We start from the raw sequence: 23149 nt of genomic DNA, 5'->3' as shown, positions 1-23149 counted from the left end.
AGGGGCGGGGCGGGGCCTGAGGCCGTGGGAGGGGAGGGGGCGGGGCTGGCACTGAGGCAATAGGAGCAGAGGGGCGGGGCTGGGCCTGAGGCAGTGGAGGGGCGGGGCTAGGCCTGAGGCAATAGGAAGAGAGGGGGCGGGGTCTGAGGCAGTGGGGGAGGGGCGGGGCTGTCACTGAGGCAATAGGAGCAGAGGGGGCGGGGCTGGGCCTGAGGCAGTGGGAGGGGCGGGGCTGGCCCTGAGGCAGTGGGAGGGGTGGGGAGCTGACACTAGGGCAGTTGAGCTGAGGGGGTGGGAGACGCTGTCTCTGCTCCTGCTGCAGGTGCTTGGCCGGTGTCTGTGAGGAGCCGCGGGGATGGGGCTGCAGCTCTGGGCCCTGCTCCTGCTCCTCAGCCCAGGTGAGGGGGGCAGTGAGTCTGGTGGAGATGCCAGAGCGGGTGGATATTTGGGGTCATGCCTGCAAGGCAGAGGCCAAGCAGGGAAGTGGGGAGCCAGGAGTCGGAGCAGGGCTGTGTGGGAAAACGGCCAGAACAGGAGGAGGAGCAGGACTGAGGCACAATGCGGGGAACAGGGGCTTGCGGGGAGGGGGAATATGGGGATTGGGGGCAGCAGGGAGCCCTGGGGACTATAGGAAGGGGTGGGGGATTTGTGAAGCCGGAGCAGGGCCCATGGAGGGGAGATTCAGGATCTGCTGAGAGCAGGTCAGGGCCCAGAACCAGGCAGGAGGCAGAAAGGGGCTGTGGGCTTGAGGGTTCATGGAGGCAAACTGGGTAGGGGGCAAAGGGACTCTCTTGGGGGTCGGGGGAAAGGGAGCATGGATGACCAAGGGGAGAAGGGAGGGGTTAGAGCCAGGGCGAGGGGCTGAGGTGTTTGGATCCTGGAGCAGGGTGGCCCTGAGCACCAGCTGGAAAGGGGTGAGTGCTGTAGCAGGGAGGGGGCTGGGTGAGAAGTGGCTGATGTGATATCTCTGGAGGCTGGTGTGTGTGAGGAACCACTGAGGCTGCCTCCTGTGGGTTGCAGGGCCGGGCTGATGCTAGGACTTTGCTCCTACCCTCATTCAGCTCAGATTAATGGGGAGGAGGAAGTGGTGTCTCTCAGGGGAGGGGGGAAGACACCACAGTGTCACATGGGGAAGGGTAGAGGGGAGGAAGAGAAGGAATTTTGTTGGGGTAGGGGCAGAACAGGGTGGAGAGCAAGAGAGAGCTGTGGAGTAGGGAGTTTGATATTATGGCTTTGGTCAAGAGGTAGTGTGGGGATAGGGCAGGGCCCACAGAAGACTCAATTGATGCTTGAACAGGGAAGGTGGTGTGGGCCCCACAGAGGGTTAGTGTTCTGGCGGGGAGCGAAGGTGTGGTGGTTGTGAGGGAAATAGACATGCTGAGGATGTTTGGGAGCAGTCCAAGGGGTTTGGGGTAGCTGAGCATGGAGTGGGGCTCTCAAAAGGAAGTTTTCAGGAGCTGTTGTGAGCGGGGAGCAGTGCCAGCTGAAGGCAGTTTGTAGGGGATTGAATCAGAGGCACAGAGTGAGACTTGACTAAGTGAATTTGGGAGGAAAGAATAGGGAGGGGATGTGGGGTTTGCTGAAGGCTTTATTTGGGGTATGGAGCAGTGCCTCAGAGTGAGTTCCTCTGAGGTGTGGTTTGGGATACATAGGAAAGAGCACAGTTTGCTGAAAGTGGATGTTGTGGGGACTGCAGGGAGACATGGAGCAGGACCTGCCAATGAGGCTTTGAGGGGCACTGAGGAGTGTGGAATAGATCCTGCTCAGGGTCCCAGGTGTACTGGCACAGGGAGAGGGGTAGTGGGGCCTGCCAAGATTAAAACAAAAGTGTTCACGGATGGGGTCTGTGTAGGTCAGGTGAGAGTCCCTGGGAAAGGCAAATTTTTGGAGCAGTGGAGCAGGGTCTGCAGACTGGGCAGAACCTGGGGTGGCGGGTTTGGAGAAAAGAGAAGAAAGAGAAAAAGAGAGACTTGCTTAACTGGGGACAGAGTAGGTAGTGAAGCTCATTAAGGAGGGCTTTGATGTGGGAGTAGTTTGGGCAGTGTAGCAGAGACCTGGGCCAGCTGATGAAAGCTTGGGCAGGTGGAGAAGGGAGGAGAGGAGTGCAGCCTGCTAAAGATGAGGTGGGAGTGGTGTAATGGGAAGGGGGTTGTGACTGTGGAGTAGGGAGTGGCCCTAGAACGGGTATTCATGAGGGATAGAACAGGTAGAAAAGGAAATGAGTCTTGCCCAGAGTTTTTGAGGGCAAGAGAAAAGAGAGGAAGACAGGTCTTGTTGATGGGGGTATAGTTGGGAGTGCAGAGTATGAATAGGGGGAATATGGCTTGATAAGGAGGGATTTTTGATAAGGGAGATGACACTAAGCTGGGGGGAGAGGTAGATATGCTGGAGGGTATGGATAGGCTCCAGAGTGACCTAGACAAATTGGAGGATTGGGCCAAAAGAAATCTGACGAGGTTCAACAAGGACAAGTGCAGAGTCCTGCACTTCGGATGGAAGAATCCCATGCACTTCTACAGGCTGGGGACCAACTGGCTAAGCAGCAGTTCTGCAGAAAAAGACCTAGGGATTACAGTGGATAAGAAGCTGGATATGAGTCAGCAGTGTGCCCTTGTTGCCAAGAAAGCCAACGGCATATTGGGCTGTATTAGTAGGAGCATTGCCAACAGATCGAGGGAAGTGATTATTCCTCTCTCTTTGGCACTGATGAGGTCACATCTGGAGTGTTGCATCCTGTTTTGGTCACCCAACAACAGAAGGGATGTGGACAAATTGGAGAGAGTCCAGTGGAGGGCAACAAAAATGATTAGGGGGCTGGTGCACATGACTTACCAGGAGAGGCTGAGGGAACTGGGCTTATTTAGTCTGCAGAAGAAAAGAGTAAGGGAGGATTTGATAACAGCCTTTAACCAGCTGAAGGGGGTTCCAAAGAGGATGGAGCTCAGCTGTTCTCAGTGGTGGCAGATGACAGAACAAGGACCAATGGTCTCAAGTTGCAGTGGGGGAGGTCTAGGTTGGATATTAGGAAACACTATTTCACTAGGAGGGTGGTGAAGCACTGGAATGGGTTACCTAGGGAGGTGGTAGAATCTCCATCCTTAGATGTTTTTAAGGTCAGGCTTGCCAAAGCCCTTCCTGGGATGATTTAGTTGGGGTTGGTCCTGCTTTGAGCAGGGGATTGGACTAGATAACCTCCTGTCTTTTCCAACCCTAATATTCTGTGATTTTGATGCTGAGTCAGGGGGCAGACATTCTTCCTAGGAGAGGATTGCAGTGGATGGAACAGGGAGTGCGGCATACAGAGTGTGGTTTGCAGTAGTAGGTGATGAAATGGTGTCCACTGTGATTGCAGTGGCAGAGAATAGGGCTCATTGAAGCAATGGGGTTTTGGGGCTTGCCAAGATTGAGGGTTCTGTGATGCAGAGGAGGGATGGAGGAGCAGGGCTTAATGTGGGGTGAATTAGAAGAATGAAGCTGGATGTGATGGAGTCAGATGGACCAGGGAGAGTGTAGTCTGGTAGAGTGTGTAAGTGTTTGCTTGGAAGAGAGAGCCTATTGGGGGAATACAGTGGTGTTGGTCAGAAAATCAAGAGGATGGAAGGGGCCTTATGGAGAAATTGGCTTGGGTTCAGGTTGGGAAAGAGAACCCAAAGGAGTAGTAATGATACTGTGTTCTTGCTGTGTCTAAGCTTATCAGATGATTTACAAACACTGAATTGAGATGCAGAGTTCATCCCTGTCCCAGGAATTGTTCCTCCTTCACATTGTACAGAGTGACTTCTGTATAAAATGATTTTCAGTGTCAGAATCCAGAAGCACGTATCCAAATAACTATAAACTTATATTCTATTTAACTTATTTGAAACTATTTCTCTTTCTAGGCTTTTCTGAGACTTTAAAATTATCTTATTCTGAAGTAATAGTTCCAAGAAAGCTGGAACCAAGAGATGGCATAGACACCAAGGTAGTACCGCTTTCTAAGAAAATTGGAATTGCTATGTTGACTCAGACTAATGATCCCTGAATCCAGTCTTTGGTAACTGCCAGTATCAGATGCTTCAGCGGGAGGTTTAACCACCTCTATAATAAAGTATGTAGGGCAGAAAATGTCTTCCTTATCCTGAGCAATTAGTGGTTTGGTTCTCCTCTGAAACACAAAGGTTGATAATCCTTAATATAGTCTCTGTTTACCTGTGTAACTGCACTTGACATTTTTATGAGTGGAACTCAGTGCACATTAATAACATTTATAATTTAATGGAAGTAAAACATATATTATTCATTGCAAGGAGCTAAGGAATTCAGAAGCTACTTATATGGCTCCCACTAACAAGGGATATACGTACTACATAATGTTTAAAATGTTTATCCTCACAACACTCCTGAAAAGTAGGGAAGTACCTCTATAAGTTCGCAACCCCCAATTTTAAAGAATAGTCATGCCATCATAAGGCTATTCTTGTCTGTAACTTCTGGTAGGGGGAAATAGCCCATTTGTCTGGGCTGATATAAAACCCCCGAGAAATAGTTCTGGCATGCTGATTTTATTGATAGTCTGTCTTGAATTCCTCCTAGAGTACTAGGATTGGAAGTTCATGCTGTACATTCTTTGAAGGGGAATTTTGCTTGGTATGTGAGGTATAGAATTTGACCTATGTTGTCATAGTTTAGGGATTCTTAATATATCTGTTCCTACTGGAAATATTCTACAAGACTTTTCTGAGCACCAAATGGTATAATAAGAATCTAGAAGAATGCACATTTTATGACCCAAATCTTAACCAAGTGAGAGAAGTACTGAGTGAAACATTCTCCCTGTAAACCTGTAAAGTAAAACAGACAAAAAAAACAAAAATGAACTGAGCACTGTAAACTGAATTTCAACCTTCTGTGTCCATGTTTGACTCCTGGGGAACAACTCCATCCTAATTTTCGACCTGGAATTGGAGCTTTGTGCTGTGGCTAAATGCCACAATATACCTCTTATGATAAAAGTGCAACCTGTAGTCTGTGACTAAGACAGTGGCTTAGGGCCAGAGATTTGAAAGTATTTGGGTGCCTAAATATTCAGATGGGAACCTAAATACCTTTCCAAAGACTTTGGGCTACGGGCCAGATTTTTAAACGCACAAAATCTAAAGAATGCCTGTATCATGGATCACCATAAGGAAGTTTTCTGTTTTCTTTCTTAAAATCAGCTTTCCCTGACGTCAGTCCTGAGAATGGACTGGCATTCGTGAGATTCATGCTCTACACTTCATATACTAACTATGAGGTTGAGACACTTTTTTTTGTGGAGCATGCATGGTATGCAAGAATAAATCACAATAGCCACTGAAAAGGTGTTATCCTACAGAGCAATGTGCAGTTCTGAGAAGCTGTAAAGATGAGGCTGCTGCCAAATTAAGACATTAAGAGCATCATAATCTAGTCAATTTGAGACTGCATAGTAGTGCTGTGGCAGTGGTGTTTAGTGTCAACTGTTAGGTTCTGTCTTCGTTAGGGGCATTTTCTAAATGTTTCCCATTTTTGCTGACACTGATTGAGCTACACCAATTTTAGCAATGCTGGGGAGCCTCATGTAAACAGGATCCTAATACTGCTCATGGTGATCTAGCTGGACCAGTATTGGCAACTTTGGGAAATATTTAGCAAACTTCGTTGCTGTAGCAAGGCCTTACACGAAGGGAGAAGAAAATCTTCTCTGAACACAATTTGAGGAAATGTATTAATACAATTTTTATAAAATTGAATACAGTATAGGGATTGATTAGTCAGTTTTAGAAGACTATTGAATTATACTTTTTATTTGAATGTTCTAGGAGAAGGTGTCTTACCTAATTAAAGTAGAAGGAAAGTTCCATATTGTTCACCTACTACAGAAGAAGTAAGTGACTGTTTTCTTCCAAACCTTTCATATGCTTTTTTTTTCTTTAGAGAAATAAGTGTACATGGGGCTTTACAATCAAGTATGAAGACAAAAGCTCCTGGCCCCAGAAGCTGTCAATCTAGATATGGAGAAATAACAGAAATGGTAAAAAAGTAGAAGACGGGATGCAAGGAAAATTGTTTTTTATGGCGGCCATTAGTTAGAGCAGTAATAGTTAGGAAGGGACAAGCATCTCCATACTTCAAAATTAAAGCTACTTTTCATTATAAAGTTGATTTTTACATGCCAAGAGCAAACCAATTCACACGAAACTCTACACCCATGTAACCTTATGCCATGGAAGGATATTTCAGAAAGGTTTGAGATACACTAGACAATATATGTTAACTATATGAGAACTCAGAACAATAGTCTCTTCTTGGAGATGGGCTCTGCATCTCGGCGCCAATGAGATTTGTGCCTCCCTGTGCTGCTGACCTTTGGCAATCTTCTTGAAAAGAGGTGTCCATGGAGACCACACTGTAACTACCTCCCAGAGCTACCATTCAGAGCTAATATTAGTAAATGTCATACAATCGCATATTGCATTGGCTTCTTCTTTTTGGCATGTAGCTGCAGGTATTGGAGATCCTCATTCTATGCTTGGAGAGAAATTCTTAATTTGTATCTGAAATCTCCTGTCAGCTGATTCAAGTTACTACAGTTTTAGAAAATGTAGATGCTTTTAGATAGCTCTTGCACTGTTGCTCAGTTTAAATTCCTAGACCAACTGAGACTTCAGTTCCTGGCTCATTTCTGATGAGCAGAGCCCTGCACAGATACAAAATTTACATCCGCGGATGCAGCTATCCGCAGATATAAAGCAGATATCCATGGAGCTGCAGGACTCTAGCGACAATGAGTGAGACCAGCAGGGCCCTGGCCAGTGACTGGTGAAAGCAGCAGCCTATCAGGCCTCTGCTCACAGGAGCCAGTTCCCAAACTGGGCAGTTTCATCAGCATGGCTGTGCTGCCCCCAGCCCTGCCCACTGGGGCGGGCACCAGGCTCACTGGCCGTTGTCCCTGGTCATGCTAGTGCATGCAAACTGTTCACGCGGTCCCTGACAGGAGTCACACATGACTGCGTGGATCAGACACCTGTCTGGGAGCGTGTGAGCTGCTTCACACACTAATGTGACTAGGGACAGCTGCCAGTGAGCCTGGTGACCACCTCACTGGGCAAAACTGGGGGTGACACAGCAGCACTGGAGGAGGTGGGTGCTGGCTCTGGCAAATGGCGGTCCAACATGCTTCTTTCACCACTGCAGTTCCTGGCCCAATCTCTGGCCATGGCCCTGATGGTCTTGCTTGTTGTCACTAGAGCCCTGCAGCTCTCCACAGATATCTGCTTTATATCCATGGATAGCTGCATCACAGATATAAATTTTGTATCCGTGCAGGGTACTGATGAGACCCTAAAGATCCAACAAGAAAGATCAGGTTTAAAGAGCACGTCATATCATTTCATGCACCTCTGTCTTGCCAGAGTTGGAGGTATGTACTTGCTGTCTGATATGCATCAGGGATGTTCATTCTGTGGGGTGTTGTTCTTTTTGCTGGGCATTTACACCCTGGGCACGAAAGAACAGATACACTCAGCTCCAAGCTTTTCTAATTACAAGCATTAGGATTTAGCTTCTCAGGTTTCTCCCCTTATCAGGCCCCTTTCCTGTGCAAGGACAGAGTAGGGCATAACCTGCTTTGAAACCTCCTGTTGTATTATTTTGATGGAATATATGGGCCCCAAAAGTAAAAGGTGCCACCACGATTCAGTCAGTGTGCAGTGTTAAACAAGGCTTTGGGTTTGCTATATAGAAACCTCAGCTGCTTAGTACCATGGCACAAAGGCCATTAATAAAGTTACAGCCAAAGAAGGAAAAACAGTTAAAGTATTTGAAATGTAAAGTATGAAGCAAGTCTTTAATTTTAACAACATCTCCCTGTAGCCTTATCTATAGTTATGGGTTACTTTAATCAATTACTCAACCCCAAAGTGAGGGATTACATCTACTTTGATCTGTGAGCTCAGACCCTAAGATCAATTACAGTAGAGAAGTCATCAATAGAAGGGAGACCCCAGGGTGCACAACAGAGACTACATAGTGCTCTTCATGTAATACAGTGCACTTCTCTTCTAAGAATCACATCCATCCCAGATTATTTGATATCTATAAGCACTTGTACAAATCAAGTTAGTATAGGAATGATTTTTGTCCCAGTGGTTTTGATCACTAGATATGGTTGATTCCGGTATCAGTGATTCTTATAAATGGAGTGCACTGTAATTAATTTTATTGACCAAACAAATAACAATCTACAGATTGCAGCCAGGTAAAGGAGAGAGACAACAATATGGAACATCTAGCATTTCTATTACTAATACCACCCTTTGCAGAGAAACGCAAAATATTGGTCACCATCGTCATAATCATCTTCAACACCATCATCACCAATAGCAGTTATATTGGAATCCTCCTCCAAGGCACACAGGCCGGAATACAGCTTTTATTATGTGTTATGCTGATGCCCACTGGGGTTCATACAAATTTATGAAGATTTTAACTCCTTTTCCTTATTTGAACTTCCACACCACATTACTTTTAGGGTACCACATTTTTCATAGGCTAACTCATTACTTCCCCTTGTACTCATTAGCATTAATGTAACTTTATGACCATAGTAATACATGGTTACCCCAAGGAAGTTTGTAACATTTCATCCTCGCTACCAATGGTCATCTTGTGGCATCTATTGATGTTTCATAGACATTATTATCCAAACTCTGTAATTATTTTCAAAACATCAGCATACAAACATAGACACAAGCTCAGTAGGTTCATTATTAAGTTACCTGTGCTAACTTATCCTAAGGCCTAATATTTGACTTCTATATCCTAAATATAAGTGATATATTTTAACTCTGGCTACACCTCATTCCTTTTAGCTGTAAAGAGCCTTTAGAAGGAGGGGGGAAATTCTATTTGACAGTTTCTTAAATGGTAATGACTGTCACTTTTTTGGAAAGAGAAGATAGTTGAGATGTGCTGGAGCTGTTATTGCTTTTGTTGTTGATGTCCGATCCCATTTCTTAGAAAACAAGATTCAAATACAGAAAAGGGGAAATAAAAAATCAGCAAAGATGAAAAATGAAGCTTCTGTCCCTGTTATTGACTCTTGTTTGCAAACTCTCTGCTGGAAAAACTCAGACATAGCACAGGGTCTTAGCAACCACCCTGAGATGTAGCAAACGTGTAACAGCATTGAGCTGTTTAGGGGCATTGCATTTAGGTGCCCTTCTGGTCACAAGCTTACAACAGTGTTGTAGAATGTATGGTTTTAGCCAGCTAATCCATACTCTTATTAAACAGAAGGAAAAAGGGATGTATAAGAAAGAAAAGAAATAAGGTGGAGAAGGAAAAGAACATATATGGGCATGGGGGAGAGACAAAATCTCACTGCCCAGATGGGTTTGGGATTTAGTTGGAGCCAGTGGAAGTGGTGCTGTCATCTGGATGGTCAGGACATCTCTTGGGATTAAAAGAAAGAAGGCTTGGAGTCTCAAGGACGGTAGAGGGGGCAGAGGTGATGGTGAATTTCATTTCTTCCCCTTTTCTCAACTTTCAGTCAGCCATTGGCACAATAATGCCCCGCTTTCCCTGCTCCCTGCCCCAGTCTCTTCTTTTAAGAACCCTGACAAAGAAGGATGGGTAGAATAGCCCATCCCCTCATTATTTTGTCCACTAATTTATTAGATCTTATTTCTGATACACCAACTTTGGTTTATTCTGGTTCCACACTTTCCTTGTTTACCAAGAAAACTTAACACAGTATTTGAGTTATATCAGTGGGACTTCTTGTGGAACCAAAGGTTCTCAAACTGGGGGGAGAGCCCTTTGGGGGGGTGAATGTATTTGGGGGGGGGCTGAGAGGCTTTATGGGGGAGGGGGGAAATGTACTGCACACATTTTACCCACAGCAATGAATGAACTACCGAAGCTGATTCCTCTGGGCATACCAGGTCCTCAGATGATAATGCACATTTTGACAGATTTTTGTTGAGCTCGCATAGCATTATACAAAGCAGCTCACATCTGTACATTAATCCATTTGCTATGATGCAAATTTAATTGCCAGCATAGTCCACAATCAAAGTTTTGCCTTTGCTCTTATTACAATGGATCGTTGGCTCCTTCATGCAACAGAAAAAAAAACCAACTCAAGTGAAAAACAGAGGCCAAAACTGAGTCAAGTGAAGCACTGCTTCTGCATATATCAGTATATGTACTTGAGGGGCGGGGAGAGGGGAGGCATATACTATTACACAGTGAAGAGGGGGGCACTATCAGATAAGTTTGAGAATCACTGGCTTAGACTAATTCAGTCCTTCTGTCTTCCTTTTGAACCTTTTTGACCAACATTTGTTGCTATAGGTTATTGTGACACTTTATAAACATTTCCTCATCTTTTGCAGTTGAGCTCATAATTTGGTTAAATTTAGTGGTCCAATTATCACACCACCATGTTGGTGGAGTACCTTATGTCCAGCTTTGGAGCCACACTGGAACTGAAGAAGCTGGATTTGTCTTTAGCGTCTGTCAGTGCCATGGGTTTCAAATTTGCCTGGTGTAAGGCAGAAGCTCACGAGTGCAGATGGTGATAGTCCTTCAGTGCTGGAGACCTTGTCAGCACTGGAAAAGCTCCAAGTAAACCTGCTCCTTTCAGTGCCACATTTCTCTCAGATCCAGCATTTGTGGACAAATTCCTACATCTCTCTCTATTGCCATTTATAAAATGTCCTCAATAATACAGAACTGTCTAATGAGGTATTCTTGGGTTTAATTAGGTAAAGTGTGAGTGATGCATAGTAGATAAGGCATTGGACTGGGATTTTTTTATTCCACTCTACCAGTGGTCCATTGGGGAACCTTAGATATGTCATTTCATCATCCTGTGCATTAGTCTCCCCACCTCTAAAATAGGCATAATGGTATCTCTGCATTAGGTGCACTCAGTTCAGGTTTTCAATTTCTTCTTCACAACTACGAGAGCTAGGAATATTTTTTGTAATTAATGCATAGATTCTGGAGCACAGCTCTATGGCAAGAAATGAATTCTCCAGCAAATTCACATCTGCAGAGTGTACTGGGTCTTGACTGATTCACATAAGACCATTTAAGTGGCTAAATACCTAAATCACACTGACTTCAATGAGAGCCAGATACCTAAATACCTTTGAGGAGCTGGGCCTTGGACCTTATGTAACCAACAGTTCTTCAAGTGCTATCCCTCTGGGTGCTTAATTCAGAGGTTGGTGCCTCCTGGCACTGTCGATTGGAAATTTATAGTAGCAGTGTCCATGTGGGTCACGCTTGCGCAGCAAGCGTCTCGCTATGTCATTGGTGCCGCGTCTAGCACGTGCATGACTTGAGCCCTCCAGTTCCTTCTCAATCATCCTCAGCTGAAGACGGAGCTCTTCCAAAACCTTTAGAAATAATAGTTGAAATAGCTAGTTAGTCATATAGAAAGTTAGTGTTAGTGTTAGAGTTAGTTTTATTACAAAAAAAGTTTATTTTCTCTAGTTACCCTCCCCGCACCGGGGGCAGTTAACTGTTAAGATACCTGGCTCCCCAGGCTTCAAGCAATGCGGCTCCTGCCATGAAGCAATGCCCGTTTTGGAGAGGCACTCCTTGTGCATACAGTGTCTTGGTGAGGTACATATCCCACAAAAATGTGCCCACTGTAGCAATCTGAAAGCTAGAGCCTGGTGTAATTGGATCTCAGGTTAAAAATTATCTTGGTGCAGAAATCTCTCCAACGTGAAATGGACTCGCGGACTGCCTCTCTGGGCACTCCTCCCATAGGAACAGGAGACGTAACCTCCAAAACATCGAGGACGAGAGCACAGATGTCAGTGCCAAGAGCACTGCAGAAACAACGATGGTCTCCTGCCAGGTTGCTACCCCCGATGCCGACACATGCTTCGGTGAGCACCTATGATGCTCCAGGTACCTCTGGAGGTTGGTAAGGTGGCTCTTTCTTGCCTCCCCCTCTCCACCTGCCTGCCTGCCTACCGTTCGCCTCCATTTGGCTTCTCACTCCGCTTGCTCACCCACCTCGCCTCCCCATGAGGCACCCATCTCCTCCTGAAGAGTGGGGCCCCCTAAAGCATGGGGCCTGGGGCAGTCACCCTGATTTGCCATACCCTAGGGACGTCTCTGCCTGTGGGCTATGGAGGAGATCCCTGCATTTCTCATGAAGCGGTACACTCATCAAATGAAGACGATAATGAGTTACAGGGACCATGCACTTTCTCGCCGCACCATTCATCGCTGAAAGAACAGCGACCACCCTGGAGCCATATGCAGCTGAGATACCATTACAACCAGAAGGCTCAACCATGGTGTGGACTGCCATGGATGTATCCACCAATGGCTTTCCCAATGCAATGGGCACATTGGGAACACTGGCCAACTTACTGGGGCCCCCACTCCAGGCCACCCAGAGCTCGTAGAGGCGAACTGAGGTCTAATCCCATGTCTACAACCCTGCAGCCCATGGAGGCTCAGGAAGTTGTGTCTGTCTTGATGAACAAGGTCAGCTCCCAGACTACTGCAGTGTGCAGCACAGTATGGGGAGGAGGTGACCAGCCCTCTGTGGAGAAAGAAGTGGTTCAGGACTATTTAGAAAAGCTGGACGAGCACAAGTCCATGGGGCCGGATGCACTCCATCCGAGGGTGCTAAAGTAGCTGGTGGATGTGATTGCAGAGCCATTGGCCATTATCTTTAAAAACTCATGGTGATTGGGGGAGGTCCCAGATGACTGGAAAAAAGGCTAATGTAGTGCCCATCTTTAAAAAAGGGAAGAAGGCGAATCCGGGAAACTACAGGCCAGTGAGCCTCACTTCAGTCCCTGGAAAAATCATGGAGCAGGTCCTCAAGGAATCAATTCTGAAGCACTTAGAGGAGAGGAAAGTGATCAGGAACAGTCAGCATGGATTAACCAAGGGCAAGTCATGGCTGACTAACTTAATTGCCTTCTATGATGACTGGCTCTGTGGATGAGGGGAAAGCAGTGGTTGTGTTATTCCTTGACTTTAGCAAAGCTTTTGATACAATCTCCCACAGTATTCTTGACAGCAAGTTAAAGAAGTATGAGCTGGATGAATGGACTATAAGATGGATAGAAAGCTGGCTAGATCATTGGGCTCAACAGGTAGTGATCAATCGCTCTATGTCTAGTTGGCAACTAGTATCAAGCCGAGTGCCCCAAGGGTCGGTCCTGGGGCCGGTTTTGTTCAATATCTTTATTAATGATCTGGAGAATGGTGTGGATTGCACCCTCAGCAAGTTTGGGGATGACACTAAACTGGGGAGAGGTAGATACACTGGAGGGTAGGGATAGGATGCAGAGGGGCCTAGACAAATTAGAGGATTGGGCCAAAATAAATCTGATGAGGTTCAACAAGGACAAGTGCAGAGTCCTGCACTTAGGATGGAAGAATCCCATGCACTGGTACAGACTAGAGACCAAGTGGCTAGGCATCAGTTCTGCAGAAAAGGACCTAAGGTTACTGTGAACAAGAAACTGGATATGAGTCAACCGTGTGCCCTTGTTGCCAAGAAGGCTAACGGCATTTTGGGCTGTATAAGAAGGAACATTGCCAGCAGATCAAGGGACGTGATCACTCCCCTCTATTCGGCATTGGTGAGGCCTCATCTGGAGTACTGTGTCCAGTTTTGGGCTACCCACTACACAAAGGATGTGGAAAAATTGGAAAGAATCCAGCAGAGGGCAACAAAAATGATTAAGGTGCTGTAGCACATGACTTATGAGGAGAGGCTGAGGGAACTGGGATTATTTAGTCTTCAGAAGAGAAGAATGAGGGGGGATTTGATAGCTGCTTTCAACTACCTGAAAGGGGATTACAAAGAGGATGGATCTAGACTGTTTTCAGTGGTACCAGATGACAGAACAAGGACTGATGGACTCAAGCTGCAGTAGGGGAGTTTTAGGTTAGATATTAGGAAAAACTTTTTCACTAGGAGGGTGGTGAAGCACTGGAATGAGTTATCTAGGGTGGTGGTGGAATCTCCTTCCTTAGTGGTTTTTAAGGTCAGGCTTGACAAAGCCCTGGCTGGGATGATTTAGTTGGGGACTGGTCCTGCTTTGAGCAGGGGGTTGGACTAGATGACCTCCTGAGGTCCCTTCCAACCCTGATATTCTATGATTCTATGACACTGAAATAGATACAGACCAGGAAACTACATCTCTGGTAAACAGTTCTTCTTAGGCGATCATGCCACCATCTCCTACCTCAGCGGACGATTTCAGGCAGTTCCAGGAACCGTTTAAGCAGGTCACCCAAAGCCAGGACATCCCGTTGGAGGAACTGCAGACAAATTAGCACAAGATGGTACAAATCCTATACCCCTCATCTACTTCCAAGATCACTCTCTGCATCAATGATGCAATCCTGGAACCAGCAGAGACAGTGGCAAATACCAGCCTCAATTCCACCGACGTGCAAAAGGGCGGATAGGAAGTATTACGTCCCTGCCAAAGGGATAGACTTCCTCTTCTCACATCCGCCTCCCAACTCCTTGGTAGTCGACACCACTAACCAATGTGTCAAACAAGCCCAGTTTAGATGGACACCACGAGATAAGAAACACAAGAGGCTCGACTTGTTCAGGTGCAAAGTTTATTCTTTGAGCACTTTGCAATTCAGTATCACCAGCTATTTGGCCTTGTTAGCTAAATACGATTATGATAACTATGAGAAACTTAGCTCATTCACAATTGAGCTCCCTGTGGAGAAACAGTCACAATTTCAGGCGATTGCAAATGAGGGTCAACTCATAGCTAAAACAGCCCTCCAAGCATCTTTGGACGTCATGGACACTGCAGCCAAAACCATGGCCATGGCCGTAGTGATGTGCCGGACATCCTGGTTGCAGGCCTCGGGCATCCCTAGAGAACTGCAAATGAAAGTAGAAGACCTACCATTTGATCAAGAAATGTCGTTTTTGAATAAGACTGATGAGGTGATCCACTCAATGAAGGACTCTCAGGCCACTCTGTGCATTCTGGGGATTTATACCACACCTGCAAAGAGAAGAAGGTACCAACCTTATCAGAGAACCAGAAGAGACTCCACCAATCAACAGCAACAATGGCCTTACGATAATCAAAGGCAATGTCAACACTCACAGCGCCAGAGAGCACCTCAATCCCAAGCACTGACTTCCCAATTGACTCCTCCCAAACCACAATTTTGAAGCTTTGGTCTAGGGTTTGAATGACCTCCCTCACTAGGCAGCACTTACGCCCGATACGTTCCCATGTTTTGGCCATCACCTTCACCCATTCTACCACATCTGGACCTCAATAACATTGGACCAGTGGGTTTTAGAAATAGTACTTTTGGGATATACCATTCCCAACCACCTATGCTACCCCCCACCCTATCCCTCTTCAGGGACCTTTCTTACAAGCACCTATTACCACAAGAAGTCAATCATCTTCTACAAGTAGGTGCCATGGAACGAGTGCCTTCACAGTGCAGGGGAAAGGGATTTTACTCCCACTACTTCTTGACCCAGAAGAAGAATGGAGGATGGAGACCTACCTTGGACCTTACGAAGCTCAATAAATTCATATGCTCTCAAAAGTTCAAGATGGTCACACTAGTCACGATACTTGCAGCACTGCAAAGGGGGACTGATTTTCAGCCCTCGACCACCAAGATGCTTATTTTCATATCACCATTCACACCGCTTACAGGAAATTCCTGCGATTCACAGTAGGACAGGAACACTTTCAGTACAGAATACTACCATTCAGCCTATCTACTGCATCAAGAGTTTTCTCCAAAACCTTAGCGGTAGTTAAAACATATCTACACAAACAGGGAATAATGATCTTCCCTTACCTGGACAATTGCCTTGTCAAAGGCCCAACTCAAGAAGAAACACTGGACACAGTCCAAATGGCTATCACACTATTCAGGGATCTAGGGCTACAGACAAGCAAATGAAAATCCACTCTAATCCCAATCCAACAAATTGAACTTCATTGGGGCACATGTTGATGTACAGAAGCCAAGGCATCCCTACCCCTGACCAGATTCACAACCCTAACAAACTTTATCTTAGAAGAAGGGTCAGTCCTCAAATACCGGCTTGTACTGTCCTGTAACTACTAGGACACATGGCAGCCTTGATGTTCGTGGTACATCATACAAGACTACATAAGTGCAGTGTACAGAGCTGGTTGAGCACTGTATACATACCCAGCAAGCACTCTGTAACGCAAGCGTGGCTCCTGCATGGTTCATCATGATGAACTAGTCTGCTTGGAACAAGTTAAACACATGTTACTAAACAGCAGGAAGGTGACCACGCATAATACTTACCTTCAACAATGGAAGCAATTTTCCTCCTGGTGTCAAGAAAAACACTTGATGGCTTCCACAGCACCACTCTCATTAGTGCTGGAATACCTGCTGGAGCTGAAACACTCGGGTTTAGCAATGAGCTTGATCAAAGTCCATCTTGGGGCCACTACTGCATTCCATCATGAGATTGATGGGACCTTAATCTTTGTGCACCGAACTACTAAAGCTTCCTCACGGGTCTCCAGAATATTTACCCAGAAGTTCACCAACCTATCCTGGCCTCGGAACTAAATCTGGTGTTGAGATGCCGCACCAAATCACCATTCGAACTGCTAGCCACCTGCTTCCTGCTGCATTTTTCCATGAAAGTGGCCTTTCTGGTTGCTATTACTTCCACCAGATGTGTGAGTGAGATAGGGGCGCTCATGGCCGATCCTCCCTATACTATATTCTTCAAAGACAAGGTCACGCGGCATACACACCCAAAATTCTTACCAAGAGTTGTCTAAATGGATCTCCACATGCATTCAACAGTGTTACCATATTCGGAACATGGACCCTCCTGCACATATCAGAGCACATTCTACATGATCTGTTTTAGCCTCGATAGCATTTCTACACAATGTTCCAATATGAGAGATTTGTAAGGTGGCCAATTGGGCCTCCGTCCACACATTTACTGAGCACTATGCAACCACTCATTAGTCCAGGGCTGATGCCATAGTTGACCTAACCATACTCAACTCTACAATTCAGATGAACCTGAAATCTCTCTTGCCTTCTCAGGGGCACAGCTCTACAGTCACCTGAAGTGGAGTACCCACAGGGACAGAACTCGAAGAAGCAGAGAGGGTTACTCACCTGGTGCAGTAACTTAGGTTCTTTGAGATGTGTGACCCTATGGGTGCTCCACTACCTGCTCTCCTCCCCTGTACTTCAGAATTTGCAGTTGGGACTCTGTAGTAGAGAAGGAACTGGAGGGCTTGGTCGTGCGCTCCCTAGACGTGTCACCAAAGGCGCCGTGAGATGCCTACTGAGCATGTGAGACCCACTCAGACACTGCTACTGTAAATCTCCAATTGATGGCACCAGGGCGCACCGACACCTGAAGTGGAGCACCCACAGGGGCACGCATCTCAAAGAACCCCAGTTACGGCACAAGGTGAATAACCTTCTTTTCAGATGCATCAAGACTGCAGCAGCAGTTGTTGGAATTTTTGGATCTGGTTTTAAGACTAGGCTATGAGTAGACAATTCACCAAAAGTACCTTTATTTCCCAAAGGCTGATCAGCCTCTTACCAAGGGAAGTACATCTCGTATGCTGTACTCAACGTCACTATAAACCCCTACTATGATAATGCTTCCCTAAGACTATAAGCAATGGCCTGTATGTGCCTTAGAACTAGAAGAAGGACCCACCACATCATCCAGGTGGTCTTTGCTGTCCAACAGGCCTGCTGAGCTAAAGCTTGATGCTGAAATCCCCCTTTTTGTATTCTATGTCAAAGTGCAAGCTGCACATATTTGTGTCAGCTGGTGTTCCGCTTGTCTCAGACACAGCCTCACACAACAGTTTCTGGTTTCTTCTCAAAGCAGTTTTAACTATCTTGAACTAGTTTTGTGGTTTTAGCTGAGAGAAAAACAACCCCCTTCGTTCTTATAAAAACAACATTAATTTACCTAACAGCAAAGCTAATTATAACCAATTTTACCTAATGACTGCCTACCATATATTTATATCAAGCGCCATCTTGCATTATCTATATTTCTTCAGCAGGGTCCTCTGCTTTTGAATTTCTAATTTTTTAAAATCTTTACTTTTCAGAATGTTTATAGCCCCAAATATCCCAGTTTTTACTTACAATGAGAAGGGAGACTTGATAACAGATTATCCATATATACAGGTAAGCATGAGACATGTACCTTAGAGGGTACAATACTGAGTAAAATTAAACTGCCATGCTCTAGACTGGATAGATGAAGGTTATCAGCTTTGATAATAAATTCCTGGGTTTTTAATTGTATTATAATTTGAGGGACTTTTCTGTGTAGTGAGACAACCATACCCTCGGCTGAAAGCTGATGAATTTAAACCTAGGTATGGTTAATAAACCCTTGGTTAATAACCCCTGGTTAATAACCTCACCTTAGACCTTAGTTCCTTCTGAATAGCTGACAGATTGGACAGTTGAGTTCCTCTGTTGATTTAAGGTCACTTGCTAGTTGTGATACTTGTTCCCAGATGATGACAAAGCATTCAATATTCTCTGTCACTGTTTTCTGACAGTTCTTCCTTGGCCTTCCTCGTTTATACCCTGAGGTAAAACACTGAATTTTAAAAATTCATTAGCCAAATTCTACGTGAAAGAGAGGACAACATGAAGAAAATGGGCTGTCAAACTGCTAAAGATTGCAAAGATTTAAAAAAAAGTTTAAAAAATGATTGGCCATTCCCACTCTCTGTTCTCATTTCCTCCTTCCCTTGTTACAAGTGAGCTGGACTCATCTTCCCTGAATAGCTGCAAAATATTTTTGCTTTAAAATCAAATTGCTAGGGAGCGGTGGTTGTATTCTGCCAAGCCCTGGCTGGGATAGTTTAGTTGGGGTTGATCCTGTTGTGAGCAGGGAGTTGAACTAGATGAGCTACTGAGGTCTCTTTTAACCCTAATCTTCTATGATTCTGTGATTCTAAGAAGCAGGCAAAGCAAGGTTATATAGTTTGGCTATTAAATTAAGTCTGATTCATCCCTCTTCCTTCAGCTTCCCTGGTCATAATTGTATTAGAAAAATCCATGTCATTTCCAGTAGGTCTCCTTTTATGTTCATACATCTTCAACTAGTTGTTGAGAGTAAGGTAGCAGAAGCGCAAATAGTAAGATATTAGGAATTCATTGTGAGAAAAGTGTAATATTTGAGAACCTCTCTTTGAAGCACACTCCTCACCACAGGGAGTGTCCCCCCTGCTGCATTATCTCTGCACTATTAACATGAGTGAAAAGCAGCAAAACTTGGTTTTGATACTAAAGCCAGTAGATCTGAGTACACAGGAAAACAGATCTGCTGAGTGAAAAGGTGTCATTCATCACTCCTTTTTCATATTAGAACCCCATTTTGAGACCAGATGCAAAAAAATTTAGCCTTTGCATTGTGTATATTTAATTTTGTGTAACTAGTATCTGTTATTCTATTTGACTAAAATTAATGATAGAAAAGAAAAACATGCTTTTGGATCTTGCAGGATGATTGTTACTACTCTGGATATGTGGAGGATGTCCCAGAATCTGTTGCAGTTCTCAGCACCTGCTCTGGACTCTGGTAATGTAGACTCCTCAGTATGCTAGATTGCAAACATAATGCATTTTTTTCTTCTGAATCAGAAAGGTAGATTTAACATAACAGAATAACTGGTTAGTGGCCTTTTACCTTTTCCTAATGCAGATTGTATGCCGGGGTCAATACGCCCCGGCCCCTTGTAGCTCTGAGTGGCTCTGATTTGCCATTCCTGGCCAATGGGAGTTGTGGGAAGCAGCATGGGCTACAGGGACGTGATGGCCGCTTCTCCCATTGACCAGGAACGGCGAACCGCGGCCACTGGGAGCTGCAGGGGGCTGTGCCTATAGACGGTCAACATAAGCAAAGTGTCTCACGGCCTGCCAGCGGATTACTCTGATGGGCCTTGATCTGAAAGTTTCTGACCTGTTTTATGCTAACCAGTTGTTAAGAGTCATCTGTTGTTACTACATAGGGCTAGAATCACAAGTCTCTAATCTTAATTTTGTATTTTATTTTATAGATTATAAAACAGTATGTAGTGCAGCGATGACTGATCTGTGGCTTATAAAACAGTAGATATTGCGGTGATGAGTGATGTGTGGCTTGATGCCCATTCAGGGCTCTTCGGTCTCTTAATTGTGCCTCTCAAAGGTGGCTGTGTTACCAAGAACATTTCTATTCAATTGTAAATTGGAAATGTTTTTCCCTCAATAGCACCTTCCTTTCAGGAGGCAAGGGAGGACATTTCAGTAAAAGTTCTGAAAAAACTGCATTATACATCAAAAATAATTCAGATGGAAAATTTCTGACTAGTTCTAATATTTTTGTAGAGTTTTTTTAGTTTTCCCAAATCTCTAAATTACACTTCAGTTTTGCAATTCTCAGGGGCTATTTCATGATTTACGATTTAAACTATGAAATTGAACCTGTTAAATCTTCCTCTACGTTTCAACATGTTATTTATCGAATGGCAGCTGATGAAGACTCGCCTGATCGATGTGGAGTAACTGATGAAGATATGGAAGATCAAGTAGCTAAAGACAGAGAACATCAAATATCTAAGGTTCAGATGGAGAGACAGCTTGTAGTAGATGTAAGTGTTTTATATGAGTTCACATAAAGTAAATGGATATTATGTGGAACAGAGGTAGTCAATAGGCAGACAATAGGCCAAATCCGGACCACCAGGTGCTTTTGAATGGACCCAGAAAACTTTTTATGTTCCAGTGGAAAAACATAAAGAACCACTGCTCTACAGAAGCCTATTAGCGAAGGAAAATTATTATACTTTTATAGTAGTACTTATCTAGCACTGTCAGCTTCATGTAATTCTTTTCAAATTCAGAGTGTTGGTGCCAAGAAAATAGTATTCTGGAGAATGATAGACTCATAGGACAGGAAGGGACCTTGAGAAATCATCTGGACCAGTCCCCTGAACTTATGGCAGGATTAAGTAATATCTAGAGTATTCCTGACAGGTGTTTGTCAAGGCTGCTCCTGAAAATCTCCAATGATGGAGATTCCACAGTCTCTCTAGTTTAACCTGTGCTTAACCACCTGAAACAGGGTTCACATCCTGCCCCTCTTCCTGGGCCCGCTTGCTGCCCCCAATAAGGCTCAGAGAGGCTTCAGGGTTGTGAAACGCCTGTGTCTATATTTATATAAGGTTCTCCCACCACCAGTGTCTGTCTATATACAAGTCTTGCAGGATTAGTCACCTCCTTTACAGACAGTCAATCTTCAGCTAGGATGCCTCCAGTTCCTTCTCTGACTGACTTCTCCCTGGCTGCCCCCCACCTTCTGGCTCCGTCCCAGCCCGTGGCTTGTCAGGCCAGCAGGTGTTGCCAATCCTCAGGCCAGTATCAGGCCTTTTCCATCAGCCCTAATCTGCTTCCCCTGAATGGAGCTGACTGGGCAGGGGCTAATTAGGTGCTTTTGCACCAGCACCCTGCTACACCACCCTAACAGGAACAACGTAATGTCCAATGTAAACCTCCCTTGCTGCAATATAAGCCCATTGCTTCTTGTTCTATCATCAGAGGTTAAGGAGAAAATTTTTTCTCCCTCTTCTTTGTAACAACCTTTTATGTACTTGAAAACTGTTATGTTCCTTCTCAGTCTTCTCTTCTCCAGACTAAACAAACCCAGTTTTTTTCAATCTTCCTTCATAAGTCATGTTTTCAAGACCTTTTGTCCTTTTTGTTGTTGTTTTCTGGACTTCAGTTTGTCCACAACTCTCCTGAAATGTGGCATGCAGAAATTAACATAGTACTCCAGTTGAGTAGAAGAATTACTTCTCATATATTGCTTACAACACTCTTGCTAATACATTCCATAATAGTTGTGGGGGGGTTGCAACAGTATTAAACTGTTCACTCATATTTAGCTTGTGGTCTACTATGACTCCCACATCCCTTTCTGCAGTACTCCTTCCTAGGCAGTCATTTCCCATTTTTGTGTATGCAACTGATTGTTCCTTCCTAATTGGAGTACTTGGCATTTTTCCTTATGGAAATTTTTATCCTATTTCCTTCAGACCATTTCTTCAGTTTGTCCAGATCATTTTGAATTTTAATACTATCCTCCAAAACACTTACAGCCCCTCCTATCTTGGTATCATCCACAAACTTTATAAGTGTACTCTTTATGCCATTATCTAAATCATTGATGAAGATATTGAACAGAACCGGACCCAGAACTGATCCCTGTGGTGTAACCCAACCAAAAGTTTTCAGAACCAAAAGCAGTGGTAACTTAACTATTTCACTCCAGGCAGTGCTAGGAATAACAATGAACTAACACAGCACTTCTGGCTGATGAAAATCGATACAAATAAGTGTGCTCTTATCTAAAACTACAATTTATTAGATTGAATCTCACACAGACATAACCAATAAGTTTAGAACATCCCAGATAACTACCTAGAATATGAGATGGGATTGAGTAACTGAGAGCAGGTCTGCAATGGCTGGTTGCTTCCCTGCCAGAAAGTAAGGTGTCAGGAAAAAAAATCTCTCAGGATTGCATCAGAGAATTGCTCCAAAATACACTCTAATATCTAGTATCGGGGTAGCTGGGTTAAGTCTGTATCCACAAAAACAACAGGGAGTCCGGTGGCACCTTAAAGACTAACAGATTTATTTGGGCATAAGCTTTCGTGGGTAAAAAACCCACTTCTTCAGATGCATAGAGTGAAAATTACAGAAGCAGGCATTATCATACTGACACATTAAAAGAAGGGAGTTACATCACAAGTGGAGAATCAGTGTTGACAAGGACAATTTGATCAGGGTGGATGTAGTCCACTCCCAATAATTGATGAGGTGGTGTCAATTCCAGGAGAGGCAAAGCTGCTTTTGTAGTGAGCCAGCCATTCTCAGTCCCTATTTAAGCCCACATTAATGGTGTTAAATATGCCAATGAATTTTAGTTCTGCAGTTTTCCTTTGTAGTCTGTTTCTAAAGTTTTTTTGTTCAAGTATGGCTACTTTTAAATCTGTTATAGAATGTCCAGGAAATTGACGTGTTCTCCTACTGGCTTTTGTATGTT

General features: G+C 44.6%; 1 protein-coding gene and 1 long non-coding RNA gene across 7 annotated transcripts in view; one reads left to right on the top strand and one right to left on the bottom strand.

The window, feature by feature from the left end:
• Positions 1-260: 260 nt before the first annotated feature.
• The window catches only part of LOC120396066 (disintegrin and metalloproteinase domain-containing protein 20-like), a 139200-nt gene continuing 116311 nt past the window's right edge, over positions 261-23149 (top strand). For 4 of the 6 annotated variants that reach the window (XM_039520960.1, XM_039520959.1, XM_039520958.1 and 1 more), the window contains exons 1-6: positions 261-398; positions 3882-3964; positions 5823-5887; positions 18153-18231; positions 19566-19642; positions 20486-20693. In XM_039520960.1, the coding sequence (XP_039376894.1) occupies positions 356-398; positions 3882-3964; positions 5823-5887; positions 18153-18231; positions 19566-19642; positions 20486-20693 (555 nt within the window). In that variant the 5' untranslated portion in view covers positions 261-355. Of the gene's footprint in view, positions 399-3881; positions 3965-5822; positions 5888-18152; positions 18232-19565; positions 19643-20485; positions 20694-23149 lie in introns of those variants that run through there. The other 2 variants (XM_039520961.1, XM_039520963.1) reach the window with 2 other exon arrangements.
• On the bottom strand, positions 14310-18649 carry LOC120396069. Its single transcript, XR_005592959.1, has 4 exons — positions 18474-18649; positions 15559-15720; positions 14934-15035; positions 14310-14319 (listed from the first exon to the last, which is right to left on the bottom strand). It is a non-coding gene; the product is annotated as an uncharacterized LOC120396069 (long non-coding RNA).

The sequence above is a fragment of the Mauremys reevesii genome, linkage group 1 (assembly GCF_016161935.1).
Source record: "Mauremys reevesii isolate NIE-2019 linkage group 1, ASM1616193v1, whole genome shotgun sequence".
NCBI classification, from domain to species: domain Eukaryota; kingdom Metazoa; phylum Chordata; order Testudines; family Geoemydidae; genus Mauremys; species Mauremys reevesii.
The sequence above is the reverse complement of the archived record's forward strand: the minus strand, read 5'-3'. Positions and strand labels throughout refer to the sequence as shown.